The sequence below is a fragment of the Macaca mulatta genome, chromosome 1 (assembly GCF_049350105.2).
Source record: "Macaca mulatta isolate MMU2019108-1 chromosome 1, T2T-MMU8v2.0, whole genome shotgun sequence".
Lineage (NCBI taxonomy): Eukaryota > Metazoa > Chordata > Mammalia > Primates > Cercopithecidae > Macaca > Macaca mulatta.
Genome location: NC_133406.1, coordinates 881969 through 905011, shown reverse-complemented (window position 1 = coordinate 905011; position 23043 = coordinate 881969). Strand labels below are relative to the sequence as shown.

Here is a 23043-nt window from a genome sequence, read left to right as displayed (position 1 = left end):
CTCTCAGGGAGATCTGGGGTATTTCAAGAGGAAGTTGCTGACTCACATCCACCATATTTGCGTACTTGACCCTAGTGGGTAGTTTTCAGGTAAACCTAAAAGTCTTTCCTTTTACAGAAATTCCCTTGAAGTCTGTCTTACCACGTCAAATAAGGAGTGTTACCTCCTCTTTCAGCACAAATAAGTTTTGTCTTCTGTCTTTTGAAGATGTGAAAATAGTTCCCTGCTGCACTAGATATGGCTCCTCCTATATGTTAAAAGTCATGGTTGTAAACTTAATAAAGGAATTATTCAGCTTTTCAAATGCAGGAATATTGAAACATCTGCACACTTTGACTTTCAGGAAATTGTCCTTGCCAGGACTATACACTAACTATGCTGATTGGATAATTATAAAACATATACATGCATCAGTAAATTAAATTGTCTGGTCGGAGTGTAGTGGTGTTTACAACTAATTGATCACAACCAGTTACAGGTTTCTTGGATCCTTCTCCACTCCCACTGCTTCACCTGACTAGCCTATACATATCAAAATATATATCACAATAAAAATAAGTCAAAATATATATCAATATATGTCAAAGTATAATTTGTCAATTAATACATGTTTTAAAAAATATTTTTAAAACTCAAAGAAATTAAAACGAACCAATATCACTTTTCTCAGGTAGATGGTATAACTAATTCATTTGCTAGAAACAGTAAGAAATTTGAGAACATTTAAAGCACTCTACTGAATAAAAATTCAATTAATAAATATTTTCTAAATATTAAAAAACAGAGTAGTAATATCATTAGGTCATCTAATAGGATAAAATAGCTTTATAATTTAATGAGCATTTCCAAATGAAAAGAAACAATTCGAACACGTATAATTACCCAAAATGTGTTAAAAGATATCTCCCATGTATGTGATATTTTAATAATTACCACGTATGTGTTTCTATTAAATTAACCTCATTCTATTTTAGTGGTTTAAATCTAATTCCCAATATAAACCAAACTGAGAAAGAAATTAATGTAGGCAGACATATTGTTATTGTCGATGCCTGAGTAAAAGCATTCAAACTTTAGGGTTTCATAAAATTTAGAAACACAATAACATTGACATAATATGAATAAATATATTTGTTTCCTTCTCCACTGAGTTTACCCTTGACATGCATTGAAACATCTAAATACATGATCAGAATTCATTTCTGAACGTTGGACTAAGGCCATCCTCTGTATCAGTGACTCAGCCTAGAATGTCCAAAGTCTCACTGGACAGTCTCCAGTGAATACCAGCAAAACACCTGTTAATCTCATTCTCCAGGTAAAGAAGGAGTGGATGCTTGATTGCTGCTGAATCCCCATGGAGGTCTCTGAAATCTCACATGTAGGGATGAAAAACCAATGTATACATTTCTTTAAAAACCATGAATTTGTTTCTATGATGACTGTAGGACTGCTGTCAGCTAAGCAAAGGCAGTGAATGTTTGGAAATGAGGAAATAATAAAAGTACTAATTATAACTGTATTTTTAAATTTTTATTGATTACAGGGAAGAAGGAACTCTGGCAAGTGCTTGAGATAACTTTGTTCAGAAATAGAATTGAGGTGAATTTCAGCACTAATGACTGTACTTTCTGTAACGCCATTCAGCAGAAATCTTGGAGTATAAAATGCAGACAACCAAAAGTGATTTTGAAGCTAATTCATAAATGTGTTTTCTGGACGGGAAGGGAAATGATGGTCAATGGAAGAGACAGGGATAGATTATATTAGACTATACTTTTATGGGCTCCAGTGAAATTAAAGAACCCACATTCACAATAATGATCGTAGGAGGCAGCAGTTCCTCGTTCCTACTTGGCTGGTGTCTTGTGCTATTTTGGTTTGATTTCTTTTACCATGAATGATGAGTGATTATATGATGCTCATTATAATCTTATCGCTGCTTCTCACTTGGTATTTTACCTTATATGAATCCCATGTTTTTAATGAAATACCTGGAAAGTATTAGTGTTGTTTTTGCATAAAAATGTTAAAGGGTCATTAAAGTAAAGGTACAACGAGAATGGTTAAAATCACTGGTCTGGTAAGGGGAACATCACACACCAGGGCCTGTTGTAGGGAGGGGGAGAGGGGAAGGATAGCATTAGGAGATATACCTAATGTAAATGACGAGTTAATGGGTGCAGCACACCAACATGGCACATGTATACATATGTAACAAACCTGCACGTTGTGCACATGTACCCTAGAACATAAAGTATAATTTTTAAAAAAATCACCGGTCTGCAGTGCAATGATATATTTTTTTAAAAGGAGGAGGTTCTTCTGGAAAGCAGTAATGAAGGTAACCGTATGATTAGTAGCTGTGCTGTGGTTATCCAGATTTTGTTTTTACAGCCAATTTGTGTCAAATTGTAGTTTTTTGTGCTTTTAACTTTTACAATGTATTTATTTTCTGTCGGGACACAAGGTAAACTTCCAGTGAAATTATAGAACTATCTGCCTTAACAACCATGCAGAGTTTTTGTGAGAAGCCAATGAGCATAGTATGTGGAAACAATGTGCAGGCTATATTACTCTACAGTCATAGCAGATAACAAGTGTGTGAATGTAAGCCATAGTGATTATGTTGATGATGAGGGAAATGATAATGATGAAGATGCTGAAACCTGCAGGTTCTCTTCAGTGACACACCCAGTCAAGTAATACACAGTCACTATCTCACAGACAGTTCCTAACAACCCATGGATTCTTCTCCCTGTTGTAATTATAACATACAGGGCCAGATGTTCATCAACAAAAACTTACATTTTTAGTAACTGTAAGAGGTAGAATTCGATTTACTTTTAAATGGAGCCTCTGTCCCTTGAACTTACACAGTGAAGCAGAGTAAGCACATCCTCATTCCAAAACAACCGTCAAAGGATACTTCATCCTCACTTTCATAATCACTTTCTGTCTAGCCACGGCAATGTCTGTCTGCCCACTTACCTGTGTATCTATGAGAGCTGACGCACCATCGTGGACCTCAATGGCAGGTTGTGACTTGGAAGCACACGTACACACAAGCAAATACTCACTTTACATTCTTTTTTTTTTTTTTTTTTTTTTTTTTGTATTTTTTTAGTAGAGACGGGGTTTCACCGTGTTAGCCAGGATTCACTTTACATTCTTTACTCCTTTATACCTCAAAGAGTTCTGGTTCTCCAAATTCATACCCTTCTCAACAATTACAAATACACATTGCGCAAATATTAAATAAGATCAGTTATTCCTAAGTCAGTTAAGTACAACATTATGTACTGAGTCTCTTCTTAGGAGAATCCATTGTGGAGGAACTTGAAGGAAGGAGGAATCTCCTTTAGGATTCCATGCCAGGATGCTGTGGAGAGCCGTCCTTGTCTAGACTCCAGAGGACTCTCTTCTGTGTCATCTGATTGACATTCTAGACAAGTGTTATCAATGTGAAATAATTCTTACTATAGACATGCAGATTCAGGTACAGACAGCTTGTGTTAAGGAATTCAGGCTGACTCATGGAGTCAATGAGTTCTCAGCCATTGCAGTGAAACTGACCATCACCTGTGTTACCTGTGTTACCCAGCCCTATGTGTAAGGGAGATCACTTTCTGGAATTTTCAGAGATTCAGAACTTTAGTATATTTCAGATATTGCTTCAGAAGAGAGGAAGTAATCCAGATTCTGGAAAACTCCATAAAGAGTGTCTTGGATATTGAAGACTTTTAAAACTTCAATCTGATTTCTTATAAAACTTCAAGCAAAGCCAACTTGTGCCCCTGCTTCCCCAGCTTTTTCTTTTCTCTCTCTTTTTTTGTTTTTTTGGTAAATCTTCACGTTTTCTGCACCTATGCAAATGATCATACCAACTTTAAGGAGACCAGCCTTATTTTGTGATGAATAATGATTTTTCTTTGAGAATAGCTTTGATCAAAGCTGAGGAAAGTATAGGGAGTAAAATCTGTGCCTCTGTGGAAAACTGCAGCATCTGGACTCAAGAGGACCGTCCTCCTTGGTTCCCAAGTCTGTCACTAGGTCGTTACACAGTCATGAATAACTCTCTTCAAATCTTGTGATTCAGTTTTTCTTCCTTGTGATAATGAGACTATGTTTGAAAAGTCTTTGTCTTCTCTGAATATATGAATCACTAAATTACGCTACTGTCTTCATCTCACTTTCAACTCTAAATTGAAGGATAGGAAAGAGATCCATGCAACGCAATGATGCTTTTTGACTTCAATAGTTAGTAATAGGTAATTCATTTGAAACTTGGACAGCATTTGGAGAATTGTAATTATTATGCTGAATATGTACATCCTCAAATTGATTTACACAGGAGAGTATATGGGTGTTTTTTGGTAACTGAATTCTTCCAGTAGGGAAACTTTTACATTGGGAGCAAGATAGAAAATGTCTTTCATTTAGAGTTTCTGAGAAGCCATTTTTTCTGTGAATTTACATAATAGTTGCCAGGTAAAGTGAAAGTACAGTAAAACTGGGTGATACAAGGAAACAGAAAAAGATTTGTAATGAGTAAATATTAATTATTACAAAATCCTACTTCTTGTTTTACATTTCTTATACTTTCTCAATTTAATATTTATATGGAGTTTTTGTTTTAATACATTTAATTTTTTTCTTTTATTTTTGTCTTGGCTGAATAAAAACTGAACCAGCCTTATTTCAAATTTACTGCCAAAAATTTTTGAGGAATGAACTACACTACACATTTCTAAAAGGTTTATATTAATGCATGTTTATTTATCTAGATGTCACATTTATTTGTAGTAGATATGTGTGTACATATGTATATATGCATATATGTATGTGTGTTTGTGAATCTAGAGAAGTTTACTGAAAATCTCTGAATCTCAGTTTTGATATCTATAAAATATCAGTGGCGATACCAATCTGAAGAGTTAGTTTGATGAACTCCAACAGAATCAAGGAATGAATCCTGTGACATTCTAGGTGCCAATGTGTGGAGATAGTCCGTGAAAGTTCATGCCTCCCTCCTTCCTTTCATGTGAGACATAATTCAAGTTTGAGGTTTGTGGGTCCTACTAACTCTGAAATCTTGACCAGAAATTTTTCTGCTTGTTCTTTCCTCCTGTGTATTCTGTCATTAATGCTGATGACTGCATACAGAACTTTTAGTGAAAAAAAAAGTAAAAGCAAGTGAAGATGTTTCTTAGTAGGCTAAAATACCTTCCTTATAGCTATTTCTGTTAATACAAAAATGAAAGAGCCAGAAATAATCCATTTGTATTTATTTGTACATAAGAAAAAAATATCTTCTTCACATTATTGAAACGGGAGCATCATGGCTGAGGCTGCTTTCCTGCCAGGAACCAGCCCCTAATTTTATTTAAATAATATTATATGATAGGACATTAGAATATTAGAACCCTGGAACATGGATAATAAAAAGATGATACATTGGCAGTCATAAAACATGGCATTAACTATCAGATCTGATGTGCCATTTATTATGCTGTTCTATGTTATTTTTTCTTCTCTTTAAAATTAGAATAATGTTAACTATCTCTTGGACAGTTTGTCATAGAGAGTCCTATGTAGAACACAAATGATACAAATGTTTGAAATGTTAATTGTGTTAATAATTTCAAATATTACATGTTCTACTTACCAATAATTACCCTAGTAATATAAATTACAGAGTATTGGATTAGTCTTAATCCAATTATTAAGTATTGGAATAGTCTTAATGCCAATCTCCTCTTGATTCCAAATGACATTTATGAAAATAATTTGCTCTTCTAAATTTTCTTTCAAAAATTACCGGTGTCATAAAATAATTGAAAATAAATTGCTGTGTTGTGGCTTAGAAACCTGCCAAGATATTTAAAAAATTTATTTGGAAATCCAAATTGGAATAGTTTCAGTACATGTAAGTGATTTTTTTATTAGGTGATTTTATTAAGTGATTTAAATATGCATAAGAGAAACACCATTTTAACCTTTTTAAGTGTAGAATTCTGTGTCATTAAGTACATATATTGTTGTGTAACCATCACTACCATGCACCTATCTCCAAAACCATTTCATTGTCTCCAACTAACACTTTGTTCTTGTTAAACAATTAATCTCCTTCTCTCCCTTCCCCCATCCTCCAGAGTCCACCATTCCACTTCTGTCTCTGTGAATTTCACTACTCTGGGTACTTCATGTAAGTGAATTCATACAATATTTGTCTTTTTGTGATGGGCTTATTTCTCTTAGCATAATGTATTCAAGTTTCATCTATGTTGTAGCATGTGTCAAAGCTTCTTCACTTTTAAAAACTATATACATACTATATTTATATTGATTTCTCTGTAGATGATCACTTGCTTTGCTTCTGCCTTTGGGCTATTGTGAATAGTGTTGCTATGAACATGGGAATAGAAATATTTGTTTGATGCAAAAACAGAATAACAAATACTGCATGTTCTCAGGTATAAGTGGGAGCTAAGAATTGGGTACACACGGACATAAAGATGGGAACAGTAGACACTGGGGACTCCAAAAGAGGAGAGTGAGGGAGGAGGCAAGGGTTGAAAAGCTACGTATCTATGCTGTGTTCATTATTTTGGAGAAGGATTCAACAGAAGCCCAAACCTCAGCATCACACAAGATATCCATGTAACAAACCACGAATGTACTTCCTGAATAAAAAAAAAAAAAATCCAAAAATATCTGTTCAGGTGTCTGCTTTTATTTATTTTATTAATTTATTTTTTAATTTATTTCATTCAGAACTGAAATTGTTGGATCATATACTCATTCTTTGTTTAAATTTTGGAGGGATTACTATGCAGATGGTTCCAGATTTACAATAATTTGATGATTTTGGACTTTATGATGAGTTTATAGGAACATAACCATATTGTAAGTTGAGGAATACCTGGACATACATGCTTTGACTTACAATTTTTGACATTATGATGAGTTTATCCAGATACTAGATGCATTTTTACTTACAATTTTTTCAACTTACGGTGGGTTTATAAAGGTGAAACTCCACTGCAAATTGAGAAGCACTCCAGAGTGCCTTTATTATTCGACATTTTCACCAACTATTCTTTATACTTCTATCTCTTGCATTTAGGTTTTTTATTCATTTTGACTTAATTTTTCAATATGGTGTAAACATCCAAATTCAATATTTTGAATGTAAATATCCATTTTTCCAAACACCGTTTATTGAAAAGACTGTTCCATCTCCACTGAGTGGACTTAGTTCCTTTTTGAAAAAAGGTTACCATGTATGTGAGAGGTTATTTCTTGACTCTTATTTTATCCCGTTGAGCGTATGTCTGGCTTTGTGCCATTGCCACATTGTTTTGATTACTACAGCTTTGAGTAAGTTTTAAAATCAGAAAGTGTATGTCTGGGTGCAGCGGCTCACCTCCGTAATCCAAGCACTTTGGGAGGACAAGGTGGGCGGATACTGAAGTAAGGACATTGAGACCATCCTGGCTAACATGATGAAACCCTGTCTCTACTAAAAGTACAAAAAAATTTAGCTGGGCGTGGTGGCGGGTGCCTGTAGTCCCAGCTACTCAGGAGCCTGATGAAGAAGAATGGCGTGAATCCGGGAGGTGGAGCTTGCAGTCATCTGAGATGGTGCCAGTGCACTCCAGCCTGGGTGACAGAGCAAGACTCCATCTCAAAAGAAAAAAAAATCAGATTGTGTGAGTCTTTAAATTTTGTTCTTTTTCCAAAAAAAATCAAGATTTTTTGACTACTGAAGATCCTTTAAGATTCATGTAAATTTTAGAATGTGCTTTCCTGTTTCTGAAAAAAAAAAAAAAGATTTATCATTTTAATTTTGATAGAGATTCCACTTTTTTTGGCTTTGTGTACTTTATTATTATTATTTTTAATAATTATTTTATTGTTTGTTTTTAAGTTCCAGGGTGTATGTGCAGGAAGAGCAGTTTTGTTTCATGGGTAAATGTGTGCCATGGTGGTTTGCTGCACCTATCAATCCATCACCTAGGTATTAAACCCAGCATGCATTATCTCTTCACCCTAATGCTCTCCCCTCCACTGCCCTCCACAACGGGCCCCAGTAAGTGTTGTTCCCTTCCTGTGTCAATGTGTTCTCATTGTTCAGCTCCCACTTCTGTGTGAAAATACGCAGTATTTAGTTTTTTGTTCCTGCATTAGTTTGCTGAGGATAATGCCTTCCAGTTTCATCCATGTCCTTGCAAAGGACATGATATTGTTCTTTTTTATGGCTATATAGTATTCCACTGTGTATATGTACCACAGTTTCTTTATCCAGTCTATCATTAATGGGCATTTGGTATGATTCCATGTTTTTGCTCTTGTGGATAGTGCTGCAATGAACATACACATGCTGGTACCTTTATAATAGGATAATTTATATTCCTTTGGGTATACACCCAGTAATGGGAATGCTGGATCAAATGGTATTTCCAGTTCTAAGTCTCTGAAGAATTGCCACACTGTCTTCCATGATAGGTGAACTAATTTACATTCCCACCAACGGTGTAAAAGTATTCCTATTCCTATTTCAAAGCCTCACCAGCATCTGTTGTTTCTTGACTTTCTAATAATTGACATTCTGATTTGCAGGAGATGGTATCTAATTATGGTTTTGATTTGCATTTCTCTAATGATCAGTGATGTTGTGCTTTTTAAAATACGTTTGTTGGCTGCACGTATGTCTTTTTTTGAGAAACGTCTGTTCATATCCTTTCCCCACTTTTTAATGGGGTTGTTTTTTCCTTGTAAATTTGCTTAAGTTCCTTGTAGATTCAGGATATTACACCATTGTCAGATGGATAGATTGTAATAATTTTCTCCCATTCTATAGGTTGTCTGTTCATTCTGCTGATAGCTTTGATTGTTGTGTAGAAGCTCTTTAGTTTAGTTAGATCCCATTTGTCAATTTTTGCTATTGTTGCAATTGCTTTTGGAGTGTTTGTCATAAAATCCTTGCCCATGCCTATTTCCCGAATGATACTGCCTATATTTTCTTTTAGGGCTTTTATAGTTTTGAGTTTTACATTCCAGTCTTTAATCCATCTTGAGTTAATTTTTATATAATGTGTAAGGAAGGAATCCAGTTTCAATTTTCTGCATATGGCTAGCCAGTTCTCCCAGCACCATTTATTAAATAGGGAATCCTTTCCCCATTGATTGTTTTTGTCTGGTTTGTTGAAGATCAGATGGTTGTAGATGTGCAGTCTTATTTCTGAGTTTTTCATTCTGTTCCATAGGTCTATGTGCTTGTTTTTGTACCAGTACCATATGTTTCTGTTACGGTAGCTTTGTAGTATAGTTTGCAGTCGGGTAGCCTGATGTCTCCAGCTTTGTTCTTTGGTTATGCAAGCCATTTTTTGGTTCCAATTCATTTTAAAATAGTTATTTTTTTTTCTAATTTTGTGGAGAATATCAATGGTAGTTTAAGTGGAATAGTATTGTATCTCTAAATTGCTTTGGGCAATATGGCCATTTTCACAATATTGATTCTTCCTATCCATGAGTATGGAATGTTTTTCCCTCTGGTTGTGTCCTCTGTGATTTCCTTGAGCAATGATTTGTAGCCCATTCGTGATTGGGCTTTCTGCCTGTCTGTTGCTGGAATGTAGGATTGCTTGAGATTTCTGCACATTGATTTTGTATCCTAAGAGTTTGATGAATTTGCTTATCAGCTTAAGAAGGCATTGGGAAGAGTTAATTGGGTTTTCTGGATAGAATCATGTTATCTGAAACCAAAGATAATTTGACTTCCTTTCTTCCTAATTGAATACCTTTTCTTTTTTTCTCTTGATTGGTTGCCCTGGTCATACCTTCCAACACTACGTTGAGTAACAGTCATGAGAGATGGACTCCTTGTCTTGTGCTAGTTTTCAAGGGGAATGTTTCCAGCTTTTGCCCATTCAGTATGATATTGGTTATGGATTTGTCATAAATGGCTATTATTATTTTGAAGTATGTTCCTTCAATACCTAGTTTATTAAGAGTTTTTAACATGAAGGGAAGTTGAATTTTATTGAAAGCCTTTTCTGTGTCTATTGAGATAATCATGTAGTTTTTGTCTTCAGTTCTGTTTATGTGATTGATTGCATTCATTGATTTGTGTATGTACAACCAGTTCTGTATCCAGGGGATGAAGCTGACTTGATTGTGGTGGATAAGCTTTTTGATGTGCTGCTGGATGCAATTTGTCCATATTGAGTATGTTTGCATCACATTGTTCATCAGGGATATTACAGGAAGTTTTCTTTTTTTGTTGTGTCTCTGCCAGGTTTTGGTATTGGGATGATGCTGGCCTCATATAATGAGTTAGCCTAGGCTGGGCATGTTGGCTAACACCTGTAATCCCAGCACTTTGGAAGGCCGAGGCAGGTGGATCACCAGAGGTGAGGCGTTCAAGACCTGCCGGGCCAACATGGTGAAACCCCATCTCTACTAAAAGTACAAAAAGTTAGCCAGGTGTGGTGTTGCGCACCTGTTGTCCCAGCTACTCTGGAGGCTGAGGCATGCGAATCACTTCAACCTGGGAGGTGAAAGTTGCAGCGAGCTGAGATTGTGCCACTGTACTCCAACCTAGGTGACAGTGAGACTCCATCTCAAAAAAGGAAAAAAAAAAAAGTTAGGGTGGAGTCCTTTCTTTTCAATTGTTTGGAACAGTTTCAGAAAAAATGGTAACAGCTCCACTTGTACCTCTGGTAGAATTCAGCTGTAATCCATCTGGGCCTGGGCTTTTTTGGGTTGGTAGGCTATTATTGCCTCAATTTCAGAATTTGTTATTGGTCTATCCAGGGTTTCAAATTCTTCCTTGTTCAGTCTTGGGAGGGTTTATGTGTCCAGAAATTTATCAATTTCTTCTAGATTTTCCAGTTTATTTGCATAGAGGTGCTGTTAGTATTCTCTGATGGTTGTTTATATTTCTGTGGGGTTAGTAGTAGTATTTACCTTATTGTTTCTGATTGTGTTCATTGGAATCTTCTCTCTTTTCTCCTTTATTATTCTTGATAACAGTCTATCAAGCTTATTGAATTTTATTCAAAAACCAGCTCCTGGATTCGTTAATTTTTTGAAGGGTTTTTTGAGTCTGCATCTCCTTCATTTCCACTCCAATCTTGGTTATTTCTTATCTTCTGTTAGCTATTGGGTTTGTTTGCTCTTGGTTCTCTAGTTCTTTCAGTTGTGATGTTAGGGTGTCAATTTGAGATCATTCTAGCTTTCTGCTTTGTGCCTTTAGTACTATAAAGTTCCCTCTTAACATTGATTTATCTGCATCCCAGAGATTCTGATGAGTTGTCTGTTTGCTTTCTTTGGTCTCAAAGAACTTCCTGATTTCTGCCTTAATTTCATTATTTACCCAGGAGTCATTCAGAAGCAGGAGCAGGTTGTTCTATTTCCCTGTAATTGTGTGGCTTCGAGGGGCTTTTTTTTTTTTTTTTTTTTTTTTGATGGCTGGAGTGCAATGGTGTGATCTCTCCTCACTGCAACCTCTGCCTCCTGGGTTCAAGCAATTCTCCTGCCTCAGCCTCCCAAGTATCTGGGACTGCAGGTGCATGCCAACATGCTTGGCTAAATTTTTTTGGATTTTAGTAGACACACGGTTTCACCATGTTGCCCAGGCTGGTCAGAAACTCCTGAGCTCAGGCAATCTGCCCACCTCGGCCTCCCAAAGTGCTGGGATTACAGTTATTAGCCACCATGCCCGGCCTTAAGGGGGATTTAACTTTGAGTTATAATTTGATTGGTTGGAGAGACTGTTTGTTATGATTTCAGTTCTTTTGTATTTGCTGAGGAGAGTTTTACTTCCAATTATGTGATCGGTTTTAGAGTAAATGCCTTATGATGCCAAGAAAAAAATGTGTATTTTGTTGTTTTGGGATGGAGAGTTCTGTAGATATCTATCAGGTCTACCTGATCTAAATGTGTAACCTATTTGGTAAGGGGTCTGCTTTCACTAGAGAATTTTGAAATTAGGCAAGGAGGCAAAAGAGAATGGATAATGCTGAGTTCAAGTCCTGAATATCTTTGTTAATTTTCTGTCTCAATTATCTGCCTAATAGTGATGGTGGGGTATTAAAGTCTCCTACTATTATTGTTTGGGGGTCGAAGTCTCTTTGTAGGTCTCTAGGAACTTGTTTTATGAATCTGGATGCTTCTGTATTGGTTTCATAAATATTTACAATGGTTAGAAATTTTTGTTGAATTGAACTCTTTTACATTATGTAATGCCCTTCTTTGTCTTTTTTGACCTTTGTTGGTTTAAAGACTATTTTGTCAGACACTAGGATTGCTACCCCTGCTTTTTCCTTTTTTCCTTTTGCTTGGTAACTTTTTCTCTATTCCTTTATTTTGAGTCTATGTGCGTTTTTGCACATGAGACATGTCTCTTGAATACAGCACACTGATGGGTGACTTTGGGCATTGTTGACACCTTAACAGTATTAAGCCTTCCAATTGATAAATATATAGGATGCATTCCCATTTATTTTTGTCTTCTTTAATAGCTCTAGTCAGCATTTTCTCATTTTCAATGTATAAAGTTTTTAACTCCTTGGTCAGGTTTATTCTTAAGTGTTTCATTTCTTTGTGTTACTACTGTAAATAAAATCAGAGTATAATTTTCAGATTGTTCTTTGTTAGTGTATAGAATTACAACACGTTCTCGTTGTTAATGTTGCATCCTGTAATTTTGCTAATTTTATTATTTATCTTAAGTTTTCTACATATATAATTATGTCATATGCAAATAGAAATAATTTTAGTTCTTTCTTTTGAATTAAGATAATTTTTATTTCTTTTCTTGTTTAATTGTTTTGACTGAACTTTCAGTAATGTGTTAAGTAGATGCAGAGAAAGTGGACTTCCGTATCTTGTTGCAAATCTCAGAGTCAAAACTGCCAGTCTTTCATTATTATGATGAAGCTGTGGGTTAAAATTCCATCTGTGACATAATTTTTACATCACTTTAATGTTTTATGCAACAAATGAATAGACATGGTCTCAACAGACCACAGGGTGAAATGTTAGAAACATAACAAACTCTTGCTGACCCCAAAGACAAGGACATCAAATTATCTTTCCAGTTTTCCCTCATATTTGTCCATGTATTTTCAGACAATACATTCATCTGTTAATGCTTGATTTTCTATATCTCAAATTCCATTCCTTGATCCATGATACAGGCTCCCACGGATAGTGGCCTGCTCCCTCCTCCATCATCACCCCCAGGTTACTTACACTCCTCCCACTGTCACAGCAGAACTGCATTCCACTTTATGTCTGCACTGAGGGGTTGACAACATCATTTAATCTTATAGAATTTATTGCTACAATGCAAAAAAATATAAACTATTGTAAAACCTGGTTTGAGATATATATAGATATCTCTATATCTATCTATCTATATTTCTTCTGATATTTATTACTTTCATTTCAAAAGCTTTACAATTTTGTCTTGCATGTAATATTTAGAATTTTTAGGAAATTTTTCCAAGGAAATAGAGTTTTTAAATAATATTTTTCAGGAAAGTATTTCTCACTTATTTTTGTGAATTTGCATGCCATTTGAATATGATAGTTAACATATTTCATTTCAGAGAAAATTTTTTAAGAATATTAACTTCATTATTTTACTGAATGCATTTCTAAGAAAGTCCTTAAGCACATATTGTTCCTCCAATATGATTTCCCTACTTTTTAAAATCTTTCCTCAATAACAATATTTTCATATTGTTGTTCCTTTTGTTTACCTTCTAATACATTTTTCTTACTTTGCCTTTCGAAACTTTCACTTAATTTTTTTTATCATTTATTATATTTTTACTTTTCAATGGTCCATTATTGTTACCTGTTGCATCCTTTTAGATAGCAAATGATATTTATTTCATGGATTTCATAGCATATCATACGTCTCTGAAGATAATGAATTCTGATCACAACAATTCTTCTGCATTTTTTAATCATCATAATCTCAGTGTATTTATGAGTATGATCATGTGTGATTATGCATATTTCTGTGTGTATGCATGCTGTGTGAATGTTAGTCGTATATGTGGCTATACTAGCTCAAAAATCTGGTGGTATTCGGCTCTAGGCTAATATTTAAGCTAAAAATCTCCAGTCCTTTTAGGCATACTGTGCAAAGTTGTTCTCTGATGTCTTCTATCTGGAGTAGAGTTTCTAACGCACCTCTACCCAGAAGTTTGCCAGAATTCTAGTTTCTGTTTTTACTTAGGAGATAGAACTTTCCTCAAAATTCATTCTTTTGAAGGATCCATAAAGCAATCTATAATGTTATCTAAGCACTAGAGAAGGAAAAGACAGAATGTGTAACCTATTTGGTAAGGGGTCTGCTTTCACTAGAGAATTTTGAAATTAGGCAAGGAGGCAAAAGAGAATGGATAATGATGAATGTTGAAAATCAAGAGTGTGAATTAACATGGCTTTGGTTAAAGGGACATAGCAATAAGGATTTATTCAGGATTTCTAAATAAATGAACCAAATAATGATAACTGATGAAATAATTGATAATTGGCATTATTGTGCAAACATCATTCAAGTTTCTCAAAATGACGGAGACGCTGCTGCAGTTTTAGAAGTAAATCTGGCAGAATAAACATGGGTTGGGTGAGGCAGCTCATGATTGCACTCCTAGCATTTGCAAGGCCGAGACAGGAGTATTGGTGAGGCCGAGTTCAAAACCAGCCTGGGCAACATAGCAAGACTTCATGTCTACAAAAAAAAAAGTTAGTATGGTGGCACGTGGTTGTAGTCTCAGCTACTCAGGAGGCTGAGGCAGGTGGATCGCTTGAGCCAGAATGTCAAGGATGCAGTGAGCAATGATATTGCCACTTCACTCCCGCCTGGGTAACAGAAAGAGACCCTGTCACTCAAAAAAATAAAAGTATAAATATGGAAAGATAATATATCTTCCTATAAAGATAATACTATTTTTTTCAAATATAAATCTAAATGTATGCATTTATATTGACTTTCTATGCATATGTATTCAATATAACATCTGATTTTGATTGTATCTGAGTTAGTGTCAGGCAGTAAAATATTATTCTATTGAAGTTGTAATAGAGATATCTTTCTTATAAGTTTATATCTTTCTCAGAAAAAAATCTGGTAACAAATGTTGGTCTCATCAAATGTGAAACTCTGGGTAAAAAAACAAGATTTCTTTTTCAAAACAGGTACAAAATCAGATCAAAGAAGGCTGAGTACAATAAAACATTTTGAGAGAGAAAGAGACGATATTCAGATAATTTGTATTATACTATACTGTACACTCGTTCTATTTTATTATAAGTTACTCTTGTTTATCTCTTGTCTTATTTAAAAATTAAACTTTATCAGAAGTATGTATGGACACAAAATAATATATATAGGGCTCAGTGTCAACCCCAGTCTCGAGAATTTACTGGGGGGCTTCAAATGCATCCGCTGCAGATAAAGATGGATTTCTGTGCTTAACTTATCCTTGTGTCTCCCTTCAGGAAAGAGCATATGAAAACCCCATGGAAAATTACAATCAAACATCAACTGATTTCATCTTATTGGGGTTGTTCCCGCCATCAAGAATTGGCCTTTTGCTCTTCATCCTCATTGTTCTCATTTTCCTCATGGCTCTATTTGGAAACCTATCCGTGATTCTTCTCATCTTTTTGGACACCCACCTCCACACACCCATGTATTTCCTACTTAGTCAGCTCTCCCTCATTGACCTAAGTTACATCTCCACCATTGTTCCAAAGATGGCTTCTGATTTTCTGCATGGAAACAAGTCTATCTCCTTCACTGGGTGTGGGATTCAGAGTTTCTTCTTCTTGGCATTAGGAGGTGCAGAAGCACTACTTTTGGCATCTATGGCCTATGATCGTCACATTGCTGTTTGCTTTCCTCTCCACTATCTCATCCGCATGAGCAAAAGAGTGTGTGTGCTGATGATAACAGGATCTTGGATCATAGGCTCTATCAATGCTTGTGCTCACACTGTATATATTCTCCATATTCCTTATTGCCGATCCAGGGCCATCAATCATTTCTTCTGTGATGTCCCAGCCATGGTGACGCTGGCCTGCACGGACACCTGGGTCTATGAGGGCACAGTGTTTTTGAGCACCACCATCTTTCTGGTGTTTCCCTTCATTGGTATTTCATGTTCCTATGGCCGGGTTCTCCTTGCTGTCTACCGCATGAAATCTGCAGAAGGGAGGAAGAAGGCCTACCTGACCTGCAGCACCCACCTCACTGTAGTGACTTTCTACTATGCACCTTTTCTCTACACTAATCTACGTCCAAGATCCCTGCGATCTCCAATAGAAGACAAGGTTCTGGCTGTTTTCTACACCATCCTCACCCCAATGCTCAACCCCATCATCTACAGCCTGAGAAACAAGGAGGTGATGGGGGCCCTGACACGAGTGAGTCAGAGACTCTGCTCTGTGAAAATGTAGAAACATTTTCTATTTAAGGCCCCAGGACTCAGCTACACATCCATCCAGCAGTGTATAGTAATTAAAACATTATTTCAATCCTAGAGTTCAGGAGCTAAAAGTAATCAAGGTAAGAGAAAAAAAATCACTGATTTCTGGACAAAATTGTTACACACACACACACACACACACATATATATAATTCTAAACAACCTTTTTTCTTCATGGCATTGTTTCCATAAATTTTGAAAGCACCTACTTTTGCTAATATGTTGTCAATGATAATTTTTGGTTTTGGTCATGCAGAAATGGAAATGAAATTTGTCTAAATTTGGCACTCAGCATAACAATTTCATTATGGTCAATTTGTTTTCCAGTAATTTTAAATTTACTTTGTTTATGTCTAAAACAAAACAAAAAATAAGTCTCTTGACTTGGTGTATCTAATTGAAAGCTGTAAGATGTCTTATCTTTCTTATCTTAGACACTTAACATACCAGTTACCCATTCTTTCAATTTAGGGAAGTTGTTTTTACGCAGTTTAGCAGAGAGCTCATCAGGGATTCTTAAGTCCTGATACCACTCTGGATGGCCTATGACAAGAGTATGTTCTTTATAGGGGAATGAATCCCGGGAAATGATTTAACATTAGGTATATTTAGATCAACAACAAGGACTGGAATGTGCCAGCAGTAATAAAAATGGTTACATTTAGGTCTTTAACCTGTTTTGGGTTGATTTTGGTATAGTGTAAGGACGGGGAGTTTAGTTTCATTTTTCTGTCTAAAAATATCCAGTTTTCCCAGCACCGTATATTGAAGACACTGTCTTTTTCCCAATGAATGTTCTTGGTACTGCTGTCAAAAATCAGTTACACAGAAAGGTTTTGTGTGTTCTTACTCCTATGCGGGATCTAAAATTTTAAAAAACTGAACTAGTGGAAATAGATAAAAGACTGATGGTCACCAGAGGGTAGGAACGGTACAGGTGAGGGGTGGTAAAGTGGGGATGGTTATAGTTGCAAAAATATAATTAGATAGAATGAATAAGAATCAGTATTTGGTAGCACAATAGAGTAACTATAGTAAACAATAATTATTGTAGAATTTATTGTACGTATTAAAGAATAACTGAAAGTCTGCAATTAGAATGTTCCCAACACAAAGAAACAAGACATATTTGAGGTGGTTACCCCAATTACCCCAATTTGATCATTATGCATTGTATGTCTTTATCAAAACATCACATATACTCCACAATTATGTATTACTATTAAGTATCCATAGTAATTAAAATAAAAAAATCAGTTAGCTCTAGATACATGGATTTATTTCTGCGTTCTCTGTTCTGTTTCACTGTTTTATGTGTCTGTTTTTATGCCATTGCCATTCTGTTTTGGTTATTACTTGTTTGTAGTATAGTTGAAGTTTGGTACTATTATGGCTCCAGTTTTTTTCTTTTCATTCTAGAATGCTTTGACTATTTGGGTTCCATACAATAGTTCGATAGAAATCTTTAATAATGGTTTTTACTATTTATGTACAGAATGTCATTAGTATTTTGATAGACATTGCATTGAATCTGTAGTTTGGTCATTTAAATAATATTAGTTCTTCCAATCCATGAGCATTAGATTTCTTTCCATTCATTTGTATTCCTCTTCATTTTCTTTCACCAGTGATTTGTACAAACACATTATAGTGTTCTCTTCCATGATTACAGTTAACAGTAAAGTATTACATAGTTCAACGCTCTTTAAATTTCATTTCTATTTCTAAGCTATGGATATTTGTTTTGCCATATTGTAGCAGTTAAAACATAAATTTTGAATTTGTTTTACAAATCAGACTAAGTCTTTGTTGTGCTTTGTTGCAATGAGCAGTGTGTATTTTTATTTTGTAATGATTTACTAACAAAGTTTACTGCCTTAGCTTCCTGGCATTTCCTGTCCTGATATTCACTCAGATAGGTCATATTCCATGAATACAATGGGGAGGGGCTCTGGAACAGAGGGAAAATAGGCCTCCCATCATGAGTCACTCGCTGCTTCCAGGGAGATCACCTCCTTCCTTCCCCGTTAGAGACACTTGTACCCTACGGCCACCTGTGCCACTGCTTCTGTCGTCACCACCAATCTGAGCCCAGCCATACCCCAGCCACTCCTTGGAATCCTGTGGTGCTGGGAAGTATTACAAGGGGTGTGTGTGTGTGTGTGTGTGTGTGTGTGTGTGTGTGTGTGTGCCCCCTTGTGTACACACTACTACTGGACCAAAACTGCTTGCAAATGTGACCAATCTGTCCAGCTCTTCTGTCACATGCATACTCAGAGATGAAATTATTAAATATTCCAATGATAACAGCAGAGCATGAAACTATGCATGGAGCCCTTTGAGTGTGGAATCCTGTGCATATGCCCATGAGGCCAGTCTCGAGAAGGATGGAAAGAGTGAGCAGGAAGTGAATGACATCATGCAGTCTAGGATAGTGGTGGGAATGTGAGACGGTCTGGGTGTTTGTATATTCTCCCAAAATCCATATGCTTAAATCTTAACCCTTAATGTCATAGTATTAAGAGTTGGGGCCTTTTGGGAAATGATTAGGTCATGAGGATGGCACCCTCTTGAATAAGATTAATGCCTTTCTAAAGGAGGATCAAGGGAGCTTATTTGTCCCTTCTACCATGTGGGGTCACAGCAGATGGTACCATGTATGGTGTCATAGAAGGCACCATCTATGAACCAGAAAGCAAGATTTCTCCAGACACTGAATATTCAGTCACTGTGTCTTAAACTTCCCAGCTTCCGCAACTCTGAGAAATACATTTCTCTTGTTTATAGGTTACTCAGTTTAAGATATTTTTGTCATAGAAGCTTGAATAGACCGAGATACAATGCCGGCTGTTTTTGTTAGTTGTTATTACTGGAAAGAGCCTGAGGGAGGACTGAATTGAGCGGTGGTGCCCAGTTCAGACCCTTTACCCATTCCAGGTGGTGATTCATGGAGGCAAGCAGGAGACCTAACTCTGTGATTTTCTGTGATGTACCATGGCCTTGGGGAAATCATTCCATCTCTCTGAAGTTAGTTTACTGAAAAACAATATGGAAGGCTTTACCTTGTTGGTAAATGGCATCATTGAAGTCCCACCTACTGACATTCCTGTATAGGCAACGGTAATCCTATTTTTCATGCCAATGTCTCTGTGAATGGATAAAGAGGTCACCAATGAATGCTGAGCATTTCAAGGCTATCAGAAATGACTTCAAAATTCTTTTACCCCCATAGGCTCTGGTTCAGGGAAGCAATAAGCCCCTCCCCGCTGGCATAGTATCTGCACTCAGAGGCCACTCCTTCCCCCTTATGGTCATTAAGAAGAATAATGGAGAAAAGTCAAATTTTCCAAATATACTGTCACTTGCTACATTGTTTATGAGAATGTAGTCCTGATAATTTTGAAAGTTGGATAATAATCCCTCTTGGGGAAATTAATGAATTCATTACCTCACAGAGTCCTTGGCTCACTGTTCATTGTGCCTGGTTTTAGCCAGTTTTCTTTCCCTCCAAATGTTATGCTGTGGTTATTTTTCACTTCACAGTCATTCTTTAATTGTTTCATGTCCTCAGGCTAGAAGATGCAAATTTTACAGCATGTGGTATCTATTAGCATTTCATGCCACACTGTGTGCATTTAGAAATTTCTTATGTATTAAATTAGCAAAGTTTGATTTATAGAAAGGGACATGAGTATTCTTTCTACTATAAAGAACAGTATCTTTCACATCACAACAAGCTGTGGTTCAATAGTGAAATAATTGAGTAGAGTGAAGGAGTGAATGACACACCATCCACAAATATGCTGAGTCAGCATATTTATTAGTTTGAGCTGAAAACATTTGAGAAATTTTGGTTAACAATGGAGAAAAAGGTTATCTCACCTGTCTTTTCAGCATACAGCAAGTTCTGAAGATTCCTCCAGGAGCCTCTGGTACGTTCTGATACTCTTCCAGTACCCTTTCTGTATCAGAATAGAAAACTGCCCTTCACCAGAGCCTGACAGCCGGAGGAATGCAGTGGGCCTGAATAAATAAACTACCAGAATTAACCCTCATTTTTTACTATCTTTACACCCCCATATACCTCCCAGTGACTCCCTTGGAATGTATGGCTTCGAGCTAGTTTCTCTTTTTTTCTGTACTTTTTTCTGCAATTTATCATTCTTTTGCTAAAATTATAAAAAAAATCTTGCTTTGACCATTTATTTGGACTTCACACTCTTGTGAAGATTCCCATGTACATGTAAAATGAATAAAACTTATATGCTTTTCCCTCGTTAATCTGTCTCGTATCAATTTGTTTCCTAGACCTTGGCGAAAGGCTCACAGGGGATTTAAAGTGGGCGAGGTGGAGGTGATCCCTCGGTTTCTATAGAAGTAATAATTGGCTTTCTTTTGTAAGATTTACCTCGTAAATTTGTTTGAGTTCTTTGTAGGTTCTGGATATTAGCCCTTTGTCAGATGAGTAGATTGCAAAAATTTTCTCCCATTCTGTAGGTTGCCTGTTCACTCTGATGGTAGTTTCTTTTGCAGTGCAGAAGCTCTTTAGTTTAATGAGATCCCATTTGTCAATTTTGGCTTTTGCTGCCATTGCTTTTGGTGTTTTAGACATGAAGTCCTTGCCCATGCCTATGTCCTGAATGGTACTACCTAGGTTTTCCTCTAGGGTTTTTATGGTATTAGGTCTAACATTTAAGTCTCTAATCCATCTTGAATTAATTTTCGTATAAGGAGTAAGGAAATGATCCAGTTTCAGCTTTCTACTTATGGCTAGCCAATTTCCCCAGCACCATTTATTAAATAGGGAATCCTTTCCCCATTTCTTGTTGTGTCAGGTTTGTCAAAGATCAGATGGCTGTAGATGTGTGGTATTATTTCTGAGGACTCTGTTCTGTTCCATTGGTCTACATCTCTGTTTTGGTACCAGTACCATGCTGTTTTGGTTACTGTAGCCTTGTAGTATAGTTTGAAGTCAGGTAGCGTGATGCCTCCAGCTTTGTTCTTTTGACTTAGGATTGTCTTGGAGATGCGGGCTCTTTTTTGGTTCCATATGAACTTTAAAGCAGTTTTTTCCAATTCTGTGAAGAAACTCGTTGGTAGCTTGATGGGGATGGCATTGAATCTATAAATAACCTTGGGCAGTATGGCCATTTTCACGATATTGATTCTTCCTATCCATGAGCATGGTATGTTCTTCCATTTGTTTGTGTCCTCTTTTATTTCACTGAGCAGTGGTTTGTAGTTCTCCTTGAAGAGGTCCTTTACATCCCTTGTAAGTTGGATTCCTAGGTATTTGATTCTCTTTGAAGCAATTGTGAATGGAAGTTCATTCCTGATTTGGCTCTCTGTTTGTCTGTTACTGGTGTATAAGAATGCTTGTGATTTTTGCACATTGATTTACAAGAAAAAAACAACCCCATCAAAAACTGGGCAAAGGATATGAACAGACAGTTCTCAAAAGAAGACATTCATACAGCCAACAGACACATGAAAAAATGCTCATCATCACTGGCCATCAGAGAAATGCAAATCAACACCACAATGAGATACCATCTCACACCAGTTAGAATGGCAATCATTAAAAAGTCAGGAAACAACAGGTGCTGGAGAGGATGTGGAGAAATAGGAACACTTTTACACTGTTGGTGGGATTGTAAACTAGTTCAACCATTATGGAAAACAGTATGGCGATTCCTCAAGGATCTAGAACTAGATGTACCATATGACCCAGCCATCCCATTACTGGGTATATACCCAAAGGATTATAAATCATGCTGCTATAAAGACACATGCACACGTATGTTTATTGCGGCACTATTCACAATAGCAAAGACTTGGAATCAACCCAAATGTCCATCAGTGACAGACTGGATTAAGCAAATGTGGCACATATACACCATGGAATACTATGCAGCCATAAAAAAGGATGAGTTTGTGTCCTTTGTAGGGACATGGATGCAGCTGGAAACCATCATTCTTAGCAAACTATCACAAGAACAGAAAACCAAACACCGCATGTTCTCACTCATAGGTGGGAACTGAACAAATGAGATCACTTGGACTCGGGAAGGGGAACATCACACACCGGGGCCTATCATGGGGAGCGGGGAGGGGGGAGGGATTGCAATGGGAGTTATACCTTATGTAAATGACGAGTTGATGGGTGCTGACGCGTTGATGGATGCAGCACAGCAACATGGCACAAGTATACATATGTAACAAACCTGCACGTTATGCACATGTACCCTAGAACTTAAAGTATAATAAAAAATAATTAAAAAAAAAGAATGAGGATAGATATTATAGAGATTATATAGATATTATCCTCATTCTTAAAAGAAGATGAAAAACATGGCAACAAAATATATAATGTTAGTTTCATTTACTAGAGCCAAAGACACATGAATATATTATAAAACTAGTATCTAGTCAAAAAGCTAGAAATTATCAGGATAACTTTTGCACCCAAACAAAAAATTAAATTCATGTAAACTATAATGGATTTTTACATATACTATCAGTATGG

The 23043-nt window shown here is 36.3% G+C and overlaps 1 protein-coding gene and 1 long non-coding RNA gene across 4 annotated transcripts in view; both read left to right on the top strand.

The window, feature by feature from the left end:
- LOC114678437 (uncharacterized) overlaps positions 1-23043 on the top strand; it is a 267034-nt gene that overhangs the window by 228169 nt on the left and 15822 nt on the right. The window lies entirely within an intron of this gene.
- On the top strand, positions 15535-18313 carry LOC697422 (olfactory receptor 2L8-like). Its single transcript, XM_015128221.3, has one exon. The coding sequence runs from the start codon at positions 15550-15552 to the stop codon at positions 16486-16488; it is 939 nt and encodes a 312-aa protein (XP_014983707.3). The 5' UTR covers positions 15535-15549; the 3' UTR covers positions 16489-18313.